Genomic DNA, 18,092 nt, shown 5'->3' with positions numbered 1-18,092 from the left:
CGTTGAATGACATCCGCCCGGCCCCCCATTGTTCAGGCCTTCTCAGGTGCACTCGCGAGTGCGTCGGCCAACGCCATAACGTATCCTCTTGATTTAGTCGCGACGCGCGTGCAAACCACTAGGAACCCGCACCTCAAGGGTATGTCTCGTTTCCGAGATACTATCTATCCCTGATTGCCACCGAGTTCCTTACTACTACGCACGCACGCAGATCTCAGAGGTGCCCTCAGAGTGCTGACACACGTCATCAAGACGCAAGGGCTCTCCGGGCTGTATGACGGCCTGTCCACCGACACTGCGTCAACAATACTTTCAAAGTAAGCACTGTTACTAGTATTCGTCGCATGCATCCCAGATGTGCTAAATGTATCAAACAGTTTCCTGTACTTCTACTTCTACACCGTTTTGCACGCGCTTGTCGCGCGTCGGCGAGTATCGCGCGATTCTACTCCACTACTCGCTACGCTCCAGAAGGCTATCACCTCGTCCACCGCTCCCGTACTACTCGGAGTGCCAACAGAACTCGCAGTCGGCTTCGTCGCTGGCGTCGCGAGCCGAGCCGTGTCGACGCCCCTCAGCGTGCTTACCGTCCGTCTCCAGAGCAGCTCCGACGACAGCGAAGATGAAGACGAGGAACCAGTGACTGTCGACGGTTCGGAGAAGCGTACAGGACGTCTCGGCCTGCACGAAGTAGCGCGGGGCATCTACTCCGAACAAGGCCTCGCGGGTTTCTGGGCGGGTGCGTCGCACAGTTCGGTCATCTCTCCGCCACGGATGATCTAACTCGGTAACTACGTAGGCTTCGCCCCTACCCTCCCGCTGTGTCTCACCCCCGCGCTCACTCTACTGCTCTACCAACTCCTCCGCCGTCTCCGTCTCCCATTCACCTCCGCGGGAAACAACCAGTCTCTGAGAGCCTTTCTAGACGGCGCATGCGCGAACGCGCTCGCGCTGGCCGCACTGTACCCGCTCGTCCTCGCGAAGGTGCGCGTGCAGGCGTGGCGCCGCGCTGGAGGTTCGGGCACCGTGGGCAGCGCGCCGACAATGCTGGATGTATGGCGCGCGGCGTGTGCGGACCCGGGGCGCGGCTGGCACGGCTTGTATGATGGGCTCGGGGCACAGCTCGTGAAGGGATTTGTGTGTCAGGGCGTGACAATGATGGTGAAGCAGAGGTGAGTGGGCGTGAACGATATGTTGTTTTATTATTGTCTGACTGGGCACCTCTTTAGGATTGAGCATGCCATTGTACGTGATGTACTTGCGAGGGCATTGAGCCTGTTTCAGTGATAGTACGTGTCGGATGGGCAGTTCAATCATAAATGGACGGTGGAGGTGGTGTTATTGAGAAAACTAAGTTGCAAGCCAATCCAATCGGCACCGGCGAGGCCAACGTGCGGGATAGCCCGAGCTCCGACGCGATGTCGTGTTTCTGGTCACTGTCGACGCTAATAGACTGACTCGGCGCGTATAACGAAGGACGGCCACCACCAGAGTGCAGCTTATGCCTGATCGCCGAGATCCGGACAGTCTCCGTCAAACCCAGTTGCTCGGCCTCTGCGGGAGTGATGGCGCGGCCGCGCTCGCACATCTTCACGACCGCGTGGAAGTACCATCCGTCCATGCCATGCTTGCGCGCGGAGGCGATCTGCAACGCGAGCGTGGGCGAATACGTGTGGACGTACTTCAGCTGCTCCACGGCAAGGTCGCGGATGTCGTTGAACTGCCACTTGATAGCGAAGTCGAGGACAAGAGCCCATTCCGTGGCTAGCATTTCGTCGACCTTTCCAACGGTGCTGCGTGCGACGTCAGCGTGATGATGCCACATGGAACTCCTGTCTAAGGGGCGTACCGTGGATACAAGCACGCTAACAGGCACGCGAATTCCTGACTCTTCGTGCCCTCAAGCAAGATCGGATTGTCATCCGTACGCCCCTCGTCTGACTTCATGCTGAACATCTCCTGGAAGAAAGGAGACTCTCGCTTGAGGAAGTAACGGTGGACATTGAACAGCGTCTCCTCGACCTACGCGCCACATATCTCTTAATACATGTGTCCTGAGTTCGGTGAAGTGCCAGAACGTACTAGGAAGACGACGTTCCCATCGTCGAAGTAGAAGCGCTCGTGCCTAGTTGGAGCCATCAATGCGGCGAAGTAGAGTAGGTTTGAAGTTGGCTGTACTAGATCTGTTAGTCCCAGCACGGTACTATAGGCGTGGTATCAGCGCTTCAGCCGTTGAAGCTATATACGCGTGCGTAAGGGCGCTTTGCACGGTATCGGGGGTCGTAAGTGTGGGCATGACTCGCCAGCAGGTGCGGAACATGTACTGCCTCGAGATAGCATCGTTCGTGTCTTAGAAGCGATCCTTGCGTAGACATGGTTTATGGACCTGCTTTCGTCTTGCGATAGGTCGGACACACTGGCAGTTACAGTAACGGCGGGCCAGTGGTAGCGTGCACTGCTGGGCAGTGTTAGGAATGCGAACTGGACTTGAGAGCTATTACATAATTTACGAGGAGCTGAGCGCCGCGGCCGCGGGGGTCAAGGCGCGGCTGAAACGGTGTCATGATGTACGACACTGCAGACTTGGTTTTGAGATAGAGTTCCGGGAGGAATTGAACTGTTGGAACGTGCCAACGTGTATAACGAGACTTGTCAGCTTAGTACTATTTAAAGTAGTAGAAGGATTCAAGGAGACCTTCCATGCAGCGGTCCGCCGCCTGCATGCAGTTACGTAAGATCACGATGCCGCCACCAACTTGAAGGCGCCACAGCCTCCTCAGACTATAACCCTGTTCGTCGCATATGGCTGCCTGAAGTCGACTACGATTCATGCTCATACGGGCTGTGTAAATCAGCTGAGTATTAGGTGTTCGGTGAGTACTTGACCAACGATGAGCCTCAGCGCTGGCATTGATCATGGTGCTTCGGTCCGAGTCGGTAGGTCGTCCGACTCTGTGTCGAGGCCCGCGCCCCCTCCTCTGCGGCCAACCTGCCTTGCCCCCGCGACTGCCTCCCCCACCCCCAGGGCAACTAGCGAGCGGGTGCGGGACGGACTTCACTCTGGCTCCTTGGGACGAGCTCTGAGGCGGACTGACCCACCGCACTCTCTCTGGCTCGCTGCTCGCGGGTGACTGGCTTCTTCACCGTCATGGGGCCACCAGAAGGCCCGTCTCGCCGCGACTACCTTCACTTTTACGTGCGACGGGTTTGTGTCGAACCTAGCAAAGTCCCGGGCATGCGCACCCGGCACTACCGCGGCCTCTTCACTCTCTTCGGCCGCGACGGCGCTCTCAGTAAAGCATGCTGCATGTCCCCGAAGGTCCCCGAGCTCCCTCAGCGACAAGCCAACCGCCAGTGCGCACTAACTTACCTTGGTAACGAGCCGTGTGGCCGCGGCAACATTACCGATAACCTCGAGCAATTTTACCCTTGACGGTAGCTGCAAGGTAGCTGTCAACGTTGGCCTAATCCAACTACAGTAGTGGTGATGATCTTTGATTCATCCGTCGTAAGTCATTCCCAGTTACCCCAAAGGCGACACGGGTCGCAGGGACGCGTTGGGTGATGTGAGCGACCTGTCGAGTGACAAGTACGGCGAGCACCTGTCGAAGGAGGAGGTACGTGAGGCGTTAGATCATATATGAGCGCAGGCCGACTTATTGATCCTCCTAGGTCGAGGCCTGTCTCACCCACGTCGAATAGGACTGCAGCTGTAACAGCATGGTTGAATGAGAATTGGCCAAACGCCACTGCTATACGGCCTCGGGATCAACGTCTCAGTCGCACAGGCCAACTCGCTCCTGTCCGCAAAGTATTCACTCTTCACGCACGATGGCACCGGCGCTGAGACCACCCGCAGTACCCCAGCTGCGCGATTCGATCATTGGAACAGAGACCGGACGTGGGCTGGAACCTTGATATACAGTACGCCGTGGGTCTTGCAATTAACATTCCCGCCCACTTCATTACTGTCGGCGGCTCCTTCGACGATGCCCTGCTCGACGCTGCAACTACCTCCTTAGCATGGACATCCCGCCGCAAGTCGTCTTAACCAACCACGGCGACAACGAAAAATCTCCTCTGTGAGAAGCTCGCAGTAGTTCTATGAATGAGCACGCACCAATCGTTACTCAGTGTCTATATGTATAGCTCCATTTGCAACGCCTACGCTCAGCTGGGTGCGCGGGGCGTCCCCATCCTCTATGCTTCTGGCGACGGCGGTGTCTCCGGCAACAAGGCATCCGACAATCGCACGGAATTTGTGCCTGTCTTCCCTGCGAGCTGTCCCTAGTACGTGCACCCCAGCTTTACCCTTCCTCCTCTGACCTCCCCTAGTGTGACCACCGTCGGCGCGACGACCGAGTAGCCCACCGAGATCGGAGCGAGCTTCTCCGGGGGCGGCCTCTCGAACTACTTCGCACAGCCCGCCTACCAGTCTGCCGCCGTCGCGTCGTACCTCAGCGCGCTCGGGTCGAACTCGAGCGGGCTCCTCAACGCGACCGGCCGCGCGTACCCGGACGTGTCGGCGTACGGCACGCAGTACGACATCGAGTCCGGCGCGGCGGCGCTCGCCGTGAGCGGGATGAGCTGCTCGACGCCGACGTTTGCTGCGGTCGCTGTGCTGCTGAATGAAAGTGTCCAGCGCGGGCAAGAGCGTACTCCAGTGGGTGTATAGCACCGCGGCGGGCATGGGCGCGCTGAATGATGTCGTGAGCGGGAACAACCCGCGTGCAACGGGGGTACGCCTGGGTTTCACGCCACGCAGGGATGGATTCCTGTAAGTGCGGTACGTGTCGTCTTGTGCGTGGTGGACTTCTGATGATGTTTCTCGCAGGTTACGGGGCTCGGCACGCCGAACTTCACCCTACTCGCATCTGCCGCGAGCCTCTGAGCCGTGGAATATTGCATGAAACTTTGACTTTGCCCCTTGCATGTACCTTGCATCCAAGCTTATGTCGCTCATGTTGCATGTTCTCTACGGGACTTCCAGCTTACATACATGTTCTTCGTCACGGACACGACTCGGACTGACGCTTCCGTCTGTTTTACTCACGAGCTACTCTTATCTGTTGTTGTCATTGACCTTTAAAGTATCATCAACATAGTGATTTTTGACTACCTCGTGCGATAGCCAAATCATGTTGTGACTGAGTGTTCGGTTTGAGAGAGGTACGGAGGTAATAGTCCACTGTAACCGAGCATAATCGCTGAGTGTTGGTACTTATCGCGAAGTAGCATCCATTGCTACATCGTGGCCGTCCGAGTCCCGCCGGTTAATGTGTCTTGAGCTGGCATCCGTCGTCGATGGTGTTAACAGTGCTCAGACCTGTGCATGCAATGGACGGCGATGCGCTTGCAAGGAGAGTGTCGGCGGAGACGCGCGACTCTGCTTACATAAGGCAATGCCGGGTGGCAGGTGGCGTCTCCCTCGCGCCTCCGCGCCCTTGTCGCGCCCTCACGCTCGTCCCGAATCCTCATGTCGTCGCCAGCCCAGAGCCCTCTTCCGCTTGATTTGCCGTCTGAAGAGTACGCCATGTCTCTGGACAGTGATTCTGAGGGTTTTGTGAGTCGCGATAACATGGATGTTGTTGAGGTTCAAGACCGTTGTCTTTCGGGTACGTTCCTGCCGGCGTCGCTCAGTCATATCACTGACAATTTGATGTCTGCAAAAGTTTCAGACGCCGAGCCGCCCGAGGAGGAGTCCATGTCTGAGGAGGATTCCATGTCTGAAGACAATGTGAGTGGTGGTGGCAGCCCTGTGACGAGTCACATTGATCTCAAGGATATCAAGTACACCGACTCTGATGTCGACGAGAACAGTCCGGAGTCTCAGCTGCAGAGTCTCGGTGGGATCCCTGTCACCGACACTCAGGAATTTCCACCTGGTAAGTCACATCAGCTCATGTCCATTGCCTTGGTAACATTGACACAGTTTACAATGTTGAAGATGGTTCAACCGGCTCGAACCTCTCACCCAATTCGAACTTCTCAAGCTGTGTGTCCAGCAAGCTTGAACTCCCGGACATAGCTGTTGAGATCAATCCGCTGCAGCATATCTTTGGGCACCTCCTCGACGATCCTCGCTGGCCTAACATCTGTGGGGTTAACAAGGTAAGTGTGCAAGACTACGGGTATTGTCGGTCGCTAAGTATTGCGTAGACCGTTGAAGCTAGTTTAAACGATTGGATCGCTCTCTATCTCCACATTCAATCCGATCCGTACCCATACAAGCTTTTCAGGTGAGTATGGCACGTCAGCCAGGGCACGGATGCTAACATAATGAAACGATAGTTTCACGTACGACCCCGAAAAACACACTATTCACATGTCTTCTGCGAGCGAAATTCACCAGGCCTATGTCCAAGCAGCGGATGAGATTGCCTGTGAGACAACACAGGCAGGGGTCGTGACGATGGGGCAATTTGCGCCTAGGGTCATAGTGAACAATGCTTACGCCTTAAAGGGGCCGACACCTGATTCTGACGACCCTCGTTGGGGAACGACATTCACAATGTCGGTCTCCCGGAAGGAGGACGAGAAGAAGAAGAACAGAGAAGCCACAGCGCTGGCCAGGGAGGAGGCGAAGGCGGCAGATAAGGCGGCAAAGGCGACAGGGGAGTCAAAGAAAGGCAAGAAATCCTCCGAGTCGGCCAAGGGCAAGAGAAAGCGCCAGGATGCGCAGTCCGACGGTTGTGCCACCGACACTGAGCCTGACGACTCTCACGCCGCGGCCAACCACGCCAGAAGCTCTGGTGCCTCGGGATCCAAATCGTCCGCTGTTGTTCCGTCCTCGCCGCAGCGTTCCCGAGCTAAAGCCAAATCGTCCCAACCTGTCGCGCCTCCGCAGCAGCCTCTCAATCACATCCCCGACAACGCCATCTGTGTCTCCTTTCCTTCATTGGACATACCCAAGCTTCTCGTTGCTTTGGGCGAGATTGGCAAAAGCGAGGATGCGACCTCCATGACGTTCAGCGTAAGTATACCGTGACGTTCATACCTGTTCAAAGTGACAACACTCATGGCCCTTCTAGATGGTTGAGTACATGAAAGCCGACCACCGTAACGACCAATATCCCCTGATCGTCTTTGTGAAGATCGAGGAGGAGAAGGTGTACGGTTCTCCAAAGTACCAGCATTACCTCAGGAACCTTCGTTCAGACGGGGTGCAGCTGGACGAAAAGGATTGGGCACAATCTTGGATCGACGTCTACAACAAGCTGTACATCAGGCGGGACCCTGCAATTACGATTGTCTGCGGCGACGACCTGGGTGCACCAGGCGAGAATTGGCTCACTCCCACGTACACAATCAACAATCACATCTTCATGCACCGTCACCGTTCTTGGCTTCTGTGCGCCGATCTCAATATGCCTGAGGATAGGCTGTTGGTGGGAGAATTGGGAGCGCTCGGTGGAGTGACTACGGCCGAATGGGAGAAGAAAGAGATTGCGATTGTACGTGCTCGTGGTTCTATGCACCGCACTCCGCTGATACACAACGTACCAGCCGGTCTTCGCCTCCAAGCCAGGGCCGGAGCACGTCAAACTCGGCGCTTACAATACCTTCAGTAAACGTTGGGACGCGCGAATGCAGAACACCACAGATCGTGTCTTCCAATGGTGCGTCAGCGCCTTCTTCAAGGCCAACGATGCGGGTCCGGATCAATTCCTGGATGAATACGACATCAGCGCGGACGATTTGACACGCTTTGCAACACGAATAGAACAAGCTGAACAGGGAGAGAAGCCACCAGGACGGCCTTCACTGGACGACGCGATGGGTAAAATGCGTCAAGCGGGCAAATTTGGGGCTCCTGAGACAGCCGAAGGCCGCCTCAAGAACTTTGTCTATGACCTCGCGTCCAAGTATGAGCTGGAGGCGCCGCGGGGGAAGAACCCACAAGGGCCGCTGCCCGTCCCTGGTAGCGAAACCCTCTCCCATGTTAGCAATGCCGGCTTCAGGCTGAATGCCGTGTTGGCACATGCTGAGATTTGCGACAAGAAACGTGCTCGGAAGGGCGAAAAGTAAGTTGCTGGTGAATTCCTGTTGGCGTTTCGCCACTGTTTGCCAGCAGGGTTGTACTTGTACCACTATTCACATGTCGCTTCTGTACATATCGCTTTCATATCCTTTTTCGTACGTGCATCGTGGACATCGCCCTTTCTTGTTGCGCTCACTGTATGCATCTCGCTCTGACTACGCTATCTTGTGCTCTCGTACCCTCGGTATTGTCGTATCTCGCAGTCGTCCTATCTTGCAGTCGTTCGTAGTGCCTTCGCTCGTGTAGGGTATTGTTTCGGTATCGTCATTTGTACATTCTACCCGCCACGCAGGCTATAGTATACAATCTTTGATGAAGCTATTACGCGTTCTAAGCATATGCAGACCTTGGAGAAGGCAAAACGCCGTGCGCTTTCCGCACTCCCTACCCTCCTAGAGCAAGTGCCGTGCCGGCCCGCAGCGCGGCCCGCCGGGAGGGGGTGGCGTGGTTTTTTCCCCGATGCGCAACGCGTTGCGCATCGGGGAAAAAACCACGCCACCTTCACCCGGCGGGCCGCTGCTCGGAACGTTTCTGCCCTGCCCTTTTGCCTTGGCCTGTAGTGTCGGCACCGGAAGGCCACGTCTCACAGCCCCACTGGCGCCTGTTTTGTAGGGGTGTAGTTTTCAGAATACCGATCTTCTGCCATACTCTAACTACACCCTCGAAGCATCCTGTTGCGCGAGGACTGGGGCGGCCGCGATGACCGTCTGCTACTCGAGCTACCGTACCAACGTACACTAGGATCAGCGAAGGCCAGACCTTATCGCCTAGTATTCCTTCTCAGAGCTGTATGACGCTTGCTTTAGGTAGATTCTCTTCATGATCCTATGGTGCACTTCAAAGCGTCATGTCGTGCTGCGATTCGTGCGGCGTACCACACGACGATCATGGTATGATGACATGCTTAATAGACGCAGCATGCAGCCCTGCCGCGCGGACCGATGTGTACGTCCTTCATTAATCATTCCTACCGTAAGTTGAAGCGGACTGTGGCTGCTCATCAGTAAAGGACATACGCTGTCTAGTCCTTGTGATTCGCCAGAACCGGCATCACAATTCGTCGATTGCTTGTGCCATTTGGTCTGGTGACCTCCGACGCTGCCATCGAGCGGAATACCGTACACTATGACTATCTTGACGTGCGTCCGTCTCATATATTCAGCAGATGCTCAACGTGCAGCCAAGTCTGACAGCTCACCCTTCTTTAAGCTCACTGCGTTGTGAGTGTAAAGGATCATCTGGAGCTGCTGCCGCGAAACCAATGAGCCTCGAGAGATGATGTTTTGGTGGCGGAGCGGCTGCTGTGTCACTCGCATAGATTACAGATTCTTGCCTATATGGGTGTCCACGGGCGGGCAGCTTTCGATTCAAGCGTCATTGTATGATGCTATCACAATGTCCTGAGAAGTTCAAACGAACATCACGGTCGGTGTCTGCGGCTCCCTCCGATCCTACCCTAGGTATCTGGATTCACTCCATCCACACATCTCTGCCGAAGTCTACCTTCAGCCTTACAGCTTAGCCTGCACCGCCAGCTGAGCGCGCAAACGATCGCGCAGCACCCGGCGCAGGAGCTTCCCACTCGGGTTGCGGGGTATCACGTCGATGAACTCGACGCCGCCCGTGAGACGCTTGAAGTTCACCTTGTTGTCTGCGACGTGCTGCGACTGCAGTGAGCAAGACGTCCGAAGTTCGCAATACGAGGCGGACCACACTAACCTTGACGATCGCGGCCTTGATCTTCTCGCCTTCCGCGGGGTCCTTCTTGATCCGCTCGAGCGCGTCGGCGCTGGGGACGACAAACGCATACGGCACCTCGCCGCTGTACTCGTCCGGCTTGCCTACGACGGACACGTCGGACACATCCTTGAGCTCAAGGATGTGGCCCTCTAGCTCTGGCGGTGCGACTACGTCGTGTACACAAGATTAGCACCAAACTCTTTGCCATAGCTACGGATCCCTAACCTTGGAAGCCCCTGACCTTGATCAAATCCTGAAGAGAGCTCAGAACGGCAATGGTAGCTCGGGACATGCGGGCGCTCACCTTGATGCGGTCGACGACGAACAGCTCGTTCACGTCATTCACGTACACCTCGTCGCCGGTAGAGACCCACCCGTCCTTGAACGTTTCCTTCGTGCTAACAGGAGAGAGAAGTAAGCAAATCGGTACCGCACGGTGCACGTCTGTGACTGACGCTTTGTCGTTGTTGAGATACCCAATCGCGTTCGACGGGCTCTTGACGACAAGCTCGCCTGTCTCGCCACGGGGAGCGAGTGTCCCGTCTGGGCGTACGACCTTGACGACGACGCCGGGCAGGAGCCTGCCGGCGCTACCGGGTGTGCAGACGTGCTGCTCAAGCTGCGGGAACGAGATCGCCGTGCTCGTCTCCGTCATACCTGTGTAAAAGATGAGCAAAAATGGCAACGGACAAGCTACGGAGACGGGTGCGTACCATAGCCCTGGCCGATTTGCACTTTGGGGAAGAGCTTCGCGAGTTGGTTGGTGAGCTCAGCGGACAAGGGCGCCGCGCCGCTTGCGATGAAGCGCATGCTGCTGAGGTCGAACTTCTTGACGGCAGGGTGCTGTGACGTGTCCTCAGAGCTTTTGAAAACACCAGAATGGGATGAGTCCTACCTTGCACAGAGCGACGATCATCGGCGGTACGACCCTGAGCACGAGCGTGAGATGAGACAACGCTGATAATGAATATGCGCGTACGGCAAGAAGTTGATACGATGGCGCTGGATGCTGTTCAGGAACTGGAGGAAGTCAAACTTCGGCGTGACGACTACGGATATCTGGTCGGGGTCAGTCATGCGCCGGGCAAGGCCATGGTGATGCTCACTCCGTAGTATGTCTGGAAGTGCATGATGACGACAATGCCATATATGTCTAAGCTCGCGTCAGTATTGTGTAGCAGGATGTGCTGGTAGCGGTGCGTACGGTAGAACGGCAACACTAACGCAAATGATCAGTCAGTACACGATACACTGAACTGAATGAGTCCGCATACCAGCGATGGCGATATCTCCAGACTTTATCTTGCGCTGCTCAGTTGGACGAGTGTCCGCCTGAGAGTAAGACGCGATTTGGACAACGTTCGCGATCAAGCTATAGTGCGGTATTTTCACGGCCTTTGCGATGGGTCAGAATTGGGCAAGATTCGCGCAGCTGCCCGCACGGAGGCTACTGACCTTGGGCAGCCCAGTCGTACCACTCGAGAAGCTCAAGAACGCCAGCTTTGTCTTGCCCTCACCCTTCTTCAGCTTCCTCTCAGTGAAGGCCTTCTTTGCCTTTGCGCCTTCCGCAATGAGCTGTGGGACCGTCGTGAAGCGCGCCCCAGCTGCCTTCTCCTTCTCTGGCAGCGGCTCGAGGAGGACAATCCGGTCTGCTGGGAGCTTCGCAATCTTGGCAGCCTCGAGCGCGACGCTCAGGTTCCAGGGGTGGACGACGAGCAGCTTCGCCTTGGTAGTCGTCAGCGTGTGCACAAGCTCATCGGCGGTGTACGAAGGGTTCGCAGCACTACGTAGCGAGCGTCAGTCACAAGAATCCGTACTTCACGGAATGCCCAACTAACGTGATGGTGACACCGAGGCGGAAAGCGGCCCTGGAACAGCTCTCAGCGAGTGATTCTGGGGCATAGATTGTATCACGAACCAAATTGTGATTGGGTAGTCTAGAGCTCGGATTAGCGATACGAACGGACAGGGGGAAACAAGATATACGTACCAACATGGTTTGGACTGTAAATGCAGACTAGTTCATGTTGTGAGCGTTGCAAAAGAGAGTAAGTCGGGCGGACATGATAACGTACCTACGTCATCTTCGCCTGCGTGAAATGAGTGAGCTCGACCACGGATACACGCGACATCCAAACAGGACTCACCGAGCTTCCATTTGAGATGGAAAGCGTTGGCTAATGCGTTTGTGCGGAACTTGACCTGCAGCCAACGCGACGATGAGTGCTTCAACACAAATGGGTAACCAGAGTCGACACGCACCTCGTCAAATTCAACCTTCCTTCCGCTCTCATCCTCAATGAACCAGGGTCTGTGAGATGGCGGCACCGGGCGCGTCGAGTGCTGGTGATCCAGCATGAACTGTACGATGGTGAGGTCATCCGGGATGGGCGCGAGGTGTCCGGCACCGATGATTTCAGCCATTTTGCGCGCGAATTCTACTACGAAAAGAGTGTGGACTGTTGACGTGTCGGTGGCAAGGACGGTCGGCGACGACTGCAATGTGGCTTGGTGATCTATAAAGCCGGGTAACGGGTTGAGACCAGACTCCATCCGACCGCGATATCAGGTGCTTCGGCCAAGTCCCTTGGCTGTGGAAGGCTCTTGCCAGTGCTGCTGCGACGTCGCACTGCTCTTTATTATGTTTCGTAGATGCGACATTGAGATAGGATCTGACGGCGAGTGCATGGTCCAGTCGGACGACGGCATTGACAAGGCAGTCCACCTCCCCCGATGCGCGCCCGATCACATCTGTTCCGAGGGATCTGAGATCTGAAAGCGGCTCCGCCGCTTCGGATGCCCACGCAAAAGTTGGACTTGTGCTTGGTCCAACACTTGCCTACGACGACTCTACGCCTTGTGCTGGCCGACATTGAGACTGCCGACTCACGGAGAACTACACGAGTGGTAAATAGTAATGCAACCTCTCTTCTATCTTTCGAGACGAAAGCCCGAGCCGCAAGGCTCGCTCGTGGCTTGTGGTCTTCCGACTCTTCGATCTGAACTGTATCGCGATACCTTATAAAGCACTGACGGCACGCTATAACTTGAAGCTCTCGGAAGCTGGCTCGTTCTATCTTATTTGTAAACCCTCACTCCGAATACCCGCCACGTACTGCTCAGGCATGCTTCAGTCAGATGCCAGAAGTCCGGATGCTCAGGCTGCGGCAGCCTCTCCGCGTAGGCATGAATCATTATACCTTGAAGACGGAAATGTCATCTTTCAGGTATGGCAACTCATGTTGTTGAACTACAGCAAACCGATGTCAAACCGTTCCCATAGGTGGAGGATGTTCTCTTCAACGTACACCGTTACTTCTTCCAGCGTTACTCGCAAAGCTTCTATGGCATGTTCTTGTGCAAGCCTACCGAGGGCGTGCCCCAAGAAGGGAGCTCCGACGATGCGCCCATCGTGCTCGAGCAGACCAGTGCAGTAGACTTCGCACGACTACTCCGTGTATTCTATCCAGAGTCAGTTTTCAGTGTCATCATCTGCAGATATCTTGTTCCCCACTGAACACTGCTTTGTACAGCTCATTCGTCAAGTGGCAGCTAGGGACCACGGAGGAGTGGACATCCGTCCTGCGCCTTGCTCATAGATGGCAGTTCGACAATATCGTAGCGCTCGTGGGCGATTGGCTGCCTACTACCGCCACGCCTGTTGAACAAATCGCTCTCGCGCGGGAGTTCCATCTGCCGAACATCGTAGGGCCTGCGGGTGTACAGCTGTGCGCTCGTGCTGAGCCGCTGTCTCTCGACGAGACGCGACAGCTAGGTGTCGATGCCGCCCACGTCATATGGCTACTGCGCGAGAATTACCGGATGAACTGGCGAAACATGGAGGTGAGAATGCAAGACGCTGCGAAGGTCGAGGAGGCCTTTGAATCGTTGGATCGACCGGACGTCTAGCGTAAACCGACCTGGCGATGAGAAGAGGGTGTGCGCTGTGACTATCGATAGGATGGTTCTCAGCAGCTGACCCGTTTCGTACGTAAACTCTACGTATTCCCCTATCCATAGGTGATAGAGCGGTGAAGATTCGCACCATTGCCAGCGATAGGAGGTCCACTGAACCGCAAGTCGTAATCTCACTGCCACGTTCCTCGAAAAGCGACCAGTCAGACTTATAAGGTGGAAGTGTCGACTTCCCTCCGTGCCATCCAAGCGACCAGTGGCGTGGCAGATAGCGATTTCATCGCGGTATTCAGTCTTTGGGCACAGTGTACCCATTTCCGAGTCGGTGACTGTCGTTCTACAGCGTTGTCACTTGAGTGGTGACGTCCTTGACCTCCTGCCGACCAGGCCCATTCTGTTCGCGACTACGTCCCAGGATAGCACCGACAACACTCCAAAGGTCTGTCTTGAGACGGACGCAATTGTTCAGGCCCCAAAGACGGAGTTGCTATTGGGTGACGGTCTGGAAGTTGTTCAGGAAGGTGATTTTACCATTCTTCTACGCTCGAGGCCTGCGGCTTATGTCGATATAACTCTCAGGGTCAAGGGCATCACATACTTGAAATGGATCAGGGGTGCGGCCGTGTCGACCACAAGGCGAAGAGAAGGTAGAGAAGCTGCGCGGAGGGCATTCTGTGAGAGCCCAGTTATTCACGGAAGACGCTCACTCGGTCTGCTGACATCCGCCCCTCATTCGACTCCCCAGCTATATAACCCATGGTGCGTTGTCTCTACCTCCCAATCATTAAACATACTTTTCGGCGCCAGACAGCTGTAAGTACCTTCCACGCGTCGTGACCACCGACCGCGCTGACCCCTTCACCTATATGTAGCTGAGCGCATTGCGGTTCTGGAAGCCGACGGCTACCTCGACGAGGTAGCCGACTGCAATGCTAAAGAGGTCTACAGGGGTCCGTCGGACCCTGATAGAGCCTTGCTCAGAGCATCTCGACGTGTGTTCTTTCCCCTACTTTGTGTTGTAGGAGCCATAGCTGATATGACGTACGTTTGATGACTTATAGAGCCAGTGACACTGGCGTCCCAGGTGCCGAAGAGGCCTACGAGGGACCGACGGTCCGTCGGACCAACCTCCCAAGAGCATCACACGTGAGTTCTTGTCCTCCGAGATGTCTCGTTTGAACAGTGACTGACCCGACGAACACCCAATATTTGTAGAGCTGGTGACACCAGCGTACCACGTCGTGGTAGTGCCGCGCGGCACACGCAGACGACGTCTGCATATTGTCCTGTCAGGACATACGCACTGTCAGTGCGAAGCAACTTCAACTTGGATACTACAGATCGGAATGTCATTCCGATTCGACGCGCCGTCGGCGCCTCTGTCTTCATGTACTTGTGCAGATGCCAGTATACACTCGTTCAACTAGTGCGATCTTCGGTGTGTGTACAGAGTGGGATGTGATAGTCTTCGATTCACGCCGTCCGTTTGTGACGACCGAAATCTGTCAGTCGGGAGGTCGTGATCAACTTCGGGTATAATTACTCATGACCCAGACCTCGAATTGCATGCGAGATTGCGTGAAATGAGTTGGTGAACACGTAGCAGTCGGTTTACTGATTCACGGTTGCAACCCAACGCCGATTCTTTGGCATCCTGAGATCTCCTCTCAGAGCGTGAGCGTCAGGGGTATCGTGTATATTATACGGAGCACGGTCAATAACATACTGCGAAAACCGAGCAATCTCGTCACATCATCAACTCCCATCGCGGTATCATCAGCAGTCCTGGCAATTCGCGCGACTTCACGCCAAAAGATTCATTTCGCGCTCCTCCTGCGGCAGCTCGTCCTGCGCGGGAATGAGGCCCGGGACTGCAAAGAGGGCAATCGCGATGAACTCCGTCAAGGCGGAGAGCGGGTACCAGAGGTGCTCATTCGTTTGCTGTGCGTTGGGAGTCAGCGTGACTTGTTGCGACACAGAGGGGGAGAAGATCTCTTACCTGAGCGGTCTTGTGGGTCGTCGCGGCGTAGAATGCCTCCCGTGCGAGGAGGAGCGCGGAGATCGCGAGGAGGACGAAGATCCCGAACGTCTCGCCAGGTGCGCCGCGGCCATAGGACTGCTGCTGCCCGGCATGAATCTCTTTGTCTGGAGGGACGGGGAGATGCCGTCAGTTCGTGGTGCGAATGTTGGAACGGCGGACATACCGAGCGTGCGCATCGTCGCAACACTGAGCGCGAGAGCCTGCACCACGAGCAGACATGTGACCGCGAGGAAGATGTACACGCTCGCGCTCCGGAGCGACGTGCCCTCGTTGACGTCTGCCTCGGACTTTGCGTTTGTGATATCCGTCTGGGAAGATGCGGAGTGTAAGCGCACAGCGTAGAGCACACGAGACGAGACGCACGATTCCAGCGATGCCTATAGCGACGGCAACTATGAGCATGATGCGGACGAGTGATCGTCGGCGCGTGATACGGAAGATGAGCTGGAGGGGTCCGGGGCAGTACATTAGGATGGTATCCATGTCTACGAGCGACTCTCTGCGTATCGGTACTTGTGAGACGGGCGATCGAGACCACCGCTTATGAGACACACCTCTCGAGGACAAGGGTATAGGCGGAGTAGAGCACGCCGAAGAAACCGATATTGTAGATGACCTCGTAGGCGATGAAGACGTTTTCGTCCGTCGCAGCCGCCGTCGAGCCTGCCAAGGCGGAGCGCAGAGCGAACGCAACCACCCGGACTACAGATAACATGGTAAGTGTCCACCGTATTGCTGCGAGACATGGAGATAAGTACTCACTGAGGCAGAAGAGCGTGAGCGAGAAATACACGCGCGTCCGTCTGCGAATACCTTGGAAGACATAGAGCGCGAGGAAGGGGATGTAGAGAATGGTGAAGATGATCGCTCCCGCTATTGAGTCGATGCCATAGGCTTTCGCGTAGTTGATAGTAGATGACATTCCGGAAAGGTCAGTACTATGTCAAGACGGGACAGATGGGAAGGGGCGTTAACGTTTGACAAGTTGTTCAGCACGCTCTTATACGTTCAAACCTGCGCGGCTGCGGATTTCTCGTCTCTGCGCGAATGTCACGGAGTGAGCGCCTCACGCAGCAAGTTACACAAAACATAGTACGCACAAAATGTGTCCGCCCCGAGGGGACCAGTCGGGACGCAGGGATAGGGGCGGCACTGCGCACGCGCAGCATGTTTGAGCCTCTTTCGAGTCGACATCCTCGGACCCCTGAGCTTGGGCTTGCTTAAGCTTCGGGGAGATGTATCGACGGAGGCGGGGGCACTGCGTTGGTGGCAGTCCGCTGTGGGCTGTGCTGTGGATGTATTCAGTTCAACGCGGTTAACGTTCCAGCCTGGTTCCTCGATCGTATAAGGTCGTATATCCCTGCAAGCTCCGCGCGAGTCGCAGGCGGTTACGGTTCAAGTTACCCGCGCGGAACTGATGATCGAATGCAATCCGTAATCCGGATCGAGACCCGAGGAGTACATCAACCTGCAGATGCGCGATTAACGTTGCAACGACCCAGTGAACGTTGACTGGAATGTTGACATCCGAGTCGAGCTTGCAGTGTAACTACTGCGCATCGCAATACATGAAATTGCAGTCGTTTTCATACAGTAACGGTCGTCGCATGCGCGCGACGAGCATCTTGTTTTTGGCCTTTCAAGGTTTTGGCTGCCAGCCCCGACGCACGACCGGACCTGCCAATGATCAGGCCCAGGGCGTCAGTTCGTAAACCCAAGTACGAGTCACTGGTACTCAAGTACTACCTCACCGGCACCCGGGCCACTCATAGTACAGCATCACGCTGTTCCTGGGCTAACAGTGCTGTTGCCAGTGTACACTAGTACAGCAGACACCTGTTGGCGTCCGCCTTCGGGAGGTAGTGTCCTCGACGTGTTATCATGGCGGTTCGACTAAGCATATATGTACCAGCGCTAGCAGGAGGCTGACGCGATCCCCGCATCGCCTTGGCGTACGTCTCCGAAGTGTAATAACACACTCAGGCTCATGACACGCGCATCCATCGTTTGCTTGTCTCAAGCAGATCTCGCAGCCCCTTCCATCCGGCACCTGTTGTAGTAATTCTCCATCGCGATCGGCCCTCCCTAAGCACTCGGTCGTTGTAGATCACCCGTATGTCGACATGAACTTGAACACATTCATTCCATTGATGGAAGAACACATGTATGAAGCACAAATGACGCACATACAAGTCATACACAAATCTTCGCAACCACGAAACCCTTCAGGGAACATGATGAGCAGATATCTGCGTGCTTCGAATGTCGGTCATCACGATATCGTAACCTCCCAGGACCTCCCTACTCATGACATCGCCGATATCGGCGAACGTGATCGCAGATGTCTGCGTGCGT

The 18,092-nt window shown here is 55.6% G+C and overlaps 7 protein-coding genes across 7 annotated transcripts; 4 read left to right on the top strand and 3 right to left on the bottom strand.

Annotated features, from left to right (window-relative positions):
- Nucleotides 1-6: 6 nt before the first annotated feature.
- Nucleotides 7-1,176, top strand: C8Q71DRAFT_712658 (mitochondrial carrier; the record flags this gene model as incomplete). Its single annotated transcript, XM_047920867.1, has 4 exons — nucleotides 7-148; nucleotides 221-317; nucleotides 378-739; nucleotides 800-1,176. The coding sequence occupies 4 exons, from the start codon at nucleotides 7-9 to the stop codon at nucleotides 1,174-1,176; spliced, it is 978 nt and encodes a 325-aa protein (XP_047776246.1).
- A 31-nt stretch (nucleotides 1,177-1,207) lies between these two features.
- C8Q71DRAFT_187015 (uncharacterized protein) lies at nucleotides 1,208-2,244 on the bottom strand. The gene is made up of 3 exons (XM_047916839.1): nucleotides 2,083-2,244; nucleotides 1,850-2,022; nucleotides 1,208-1,793 (listed from the first exon to the last, which is right to left on the bottom strand). The coding sequence occupies exons 1-3, from the start codon at nucleotides 2,137-2,139 to the stop codon at nucleotides 1,310-1,312; spliced, it is 714 nt and encodes a 237-aa protein (XP_047776245.1). The 5' UTR covers nucleotides 2,140-2,244; the 3' UTR covers nucleotides 1,208-1,309.
- Nucleotides 2,245-3,587: 1,343 nt separating this feature from the next.
- Nucleotides 3,588-4,074, top strand: C8Q71DRAFT_186953 (uncharacterized protein). The gene is made up of 3 exons (XM_047916838.1): nucleotides 3,588-3,617; nucleotides 3,673-3,811; nucleotides 3,860-4,074. Exons 2-3 carry the CDS (start codon nucleotides 3,729-3,731, stop codon nucleotides 4,020-4,022), a joined length of 246 nt encoding a protein of 81 aa, XP_047776244.1. The 5' UTR covers nucleotides 3,588-3,617; nucleotides 3,673-3,728; the 3' UTR covers nucleotides 4,023-4,074.
- On the top strand, nucleotides 4,024-4,891 carry C8Q71DRAFT_860299 (peptidase S8/S53 domain-containing protein; the record flags this gene model as incomplete). Its single annotated transcript, XM_047927780.1, has 6 exons — nucleotides 4,024-4,082; nucleotides 4,150-4,290; nucleotides 4,336-4,345; nucleotides 4,424-4,663; nucleotides 4,715-4,777; nucleotides 4,835-4,891. The coding sequence occupies 6 exons, from the start codon at nucleotides 4,024-4,026 to the stop codon at nucleotides 4,889-4,891; spliced, it is 570 nt and encodes a 189-aa protein (XP_047776243.1).
- Nucleotides 4,892-9,552: 4,661 nt separating this feature from the next.
- On the bottom strand, nucleotides 9,553-12,205 carry C8Q71DRAFT_860297 (amp dependent CoA ligase; the record flags this gene model as incomplete). Its single annotated transcript, XM_047927779.1, has 18 exons — nucleotides 9,553-9,702; nucleotides 9,761-9,948; nucleotides 10,007-10,034; nucleotides 10,086-10,179; nucleotides 10,237-10,438; nucleotides 10,495-10,624; nucleotides 10,677-10,710; nucleotides 10,761-10,840; nucleotides 10,888-10,934; nucleotides 10,986-11,000; nucleotides 11,056-11,176; nucleotides 11,237-11,564; nucleotides 11,620-11,649; nucleotides 11,700-11,718; nucleotides 11,772-11,798; nucleotides 11,857-11,871; nucleotides 11,929-11,983; nucleotides 12,044-12,205. 18 exons carry the CDS (start codon nucleotides 12,203-12,205, stop codon nucleotides 9,553-9,555), a joined length of 1,725 nt encoding a protein of 574 aa, XP_047776242.1.
- A 594-nt stretch (nucleotides 12,206-12,799) lies between these two features.
- C8Q71DRAFT_186803 (uncharacterized protein) lies at nucleotides 12,800-13,895 on the top strand. Its single transcript, XM_047916837.1, has 3 exons — nucleotides 12,800-13,008; nucleotides 13,065-13,252; nucleotides 13,315-13,895. The coding sequence occupies exons 1-3, from the start codon at nucleotides 12,907-12,909 to the stop codon at nucleotides 13,688-13,690; spliced, it is 666 nt and encodes a 221-aa protein (XP_047776241.1). The 5' UTR covers nucleotides 12,800-12,906; the 3' UTR covers nucleotides 13,691-13,895.
- A 1,137-nt stretch (nucleotides 13,896-15,032) lies between these two features.
- C8Q71DRAFT_773771 (uncharacterized protein) lies at nucleotides 15,033-17,092 on the bottom strand. Its single transcript, XM_047924473.1, has 7 exons — nucleotides 16,838-17,092; nucleotides 16,500-16,776; nucleotides 16,292-16,439; nucleotides 16,101-16,236; nucleotides 15,901-16,045; nucleotides 15,696-15,841; nucleotides 15,033-15,637 (listed from the first exon to the last, which is right to left on the bottom strand). Exons 2-7 carry the CDS (start codon nucleotides 16,657-16,659, stop codon nucleotides 15,500-15,502), a joined length of 873 nt encoding a protein of 290 aa, XP_047776240.1. The 5' UTR covers nucleotides 16,660-16,776; nucleotides 16,838-17,092; the 3' UTR covers nucleotides 15,033-15,499.
- Nucleotides 17,093-18,092: the final 1,000 nt, after the last annotated feature.

This window comes from Rhodofomes roseus, assembly GCF_022264815.1.
Source record: "Rhodofomes roseus strain CIRM-BRFM 1785 chromosome Unknown C8Q71scaffold_18, whole genome shotgun sequence".
NCBI classification, from domain to species: Eukaryota; Fungi; Basidiomycota; class Agaricomycetes; order Polyporales; family Fomitopsidaceae; genus Rhodofomes; species Rhodofomes roseus.
This window is presented reverse-complemented; position numbering and strand designations above follow the sequence as displayed.

Excerpts from the sequence above, each read along its gene's own strand:
- C8Q71DRAFT_187015 (XM_047916839.1), bottom strand. The coding sequence starts at position 2,139 with ATGGCTCCAACTAGGCACGAGCGCTTCTACTTCGACGATGGGAACGTC. Across the intron at positions 2,023-2,082 it reads ATGGGAACGTCGTCTTCCTA|GTCGAGGAGACGCTGTTCAA; the intron begins GTACGTTCTGGC and ends TGTGGCGCGTAG. Across the intron at positions 1,794-1,849 it reads TTAGCGTGCTTGTATCCACG|CACCGTTGGAAAGGTCGACG; the intron begins GTACGCCCCTTA and ends CGTCGCACGCAG.
- C8Q71DRAFT_186803 (XM_047916837.1), top strand. The coding sequence starts at position 12,907 with ATGCTTCAGTCAGATGCCAGAAGTCCGGATGCTCAGGCTGCGGCAGCC. Across the intron at positions 13,009-13,064 it reads ACGGAAATGTCATCTTTCAG|GTGGAGGATGTTCTCTTCAA; the intron begins GTATGGCAACTC and ends CCGTTCCCATAG. Across the intron at positions 13,253-13,314 it reads CTCCGTGTATTCTATCCAGA|CTCATTCGTCAAGTGGCAGC; the intron begins GTCAGTTTTCAG and ends TGCTTTGTACAG.
- C8Q71DRAFT_773771 (XM_047924473.1), bottom strand. The coding sequence starts at position 16,659 with ATGTCATCTACTATCAACTACGCGAAAGCCTATGGCATCGACTCAATA. Across the intron at positions 16,237-16,291 it reads TATACCCTTGTCCTCGAGAG|AGAGTCGCTCGTAGACATGG; the intron begins GTGTGTCTCATA and ends ACCGATACGCAG. Across the intron at positions 16,046-16,100 it reads CTATAGGCATCGCTGGAATC|ACGGATATCACAAACGCAAA; the intron begins GTGCGTCTCGTC and ends GCATCTTCCCAG.
- C8Q71DRAFT_186953 (XM_047916838.1), top strand. The coding sequence starts at position 3,729 with ATGAGAATTGGCCAAACGCCACTGCTATACGGCCTCGGGATCAACGTC. Across the intron at positions 3,812-3,859 it reads AACTCGCTCCTGTCCGCAAA|TACCCCAGCTGCGCGATTCG; the intron begins GTATTCACTCTT and ends GACCACCCGCAG.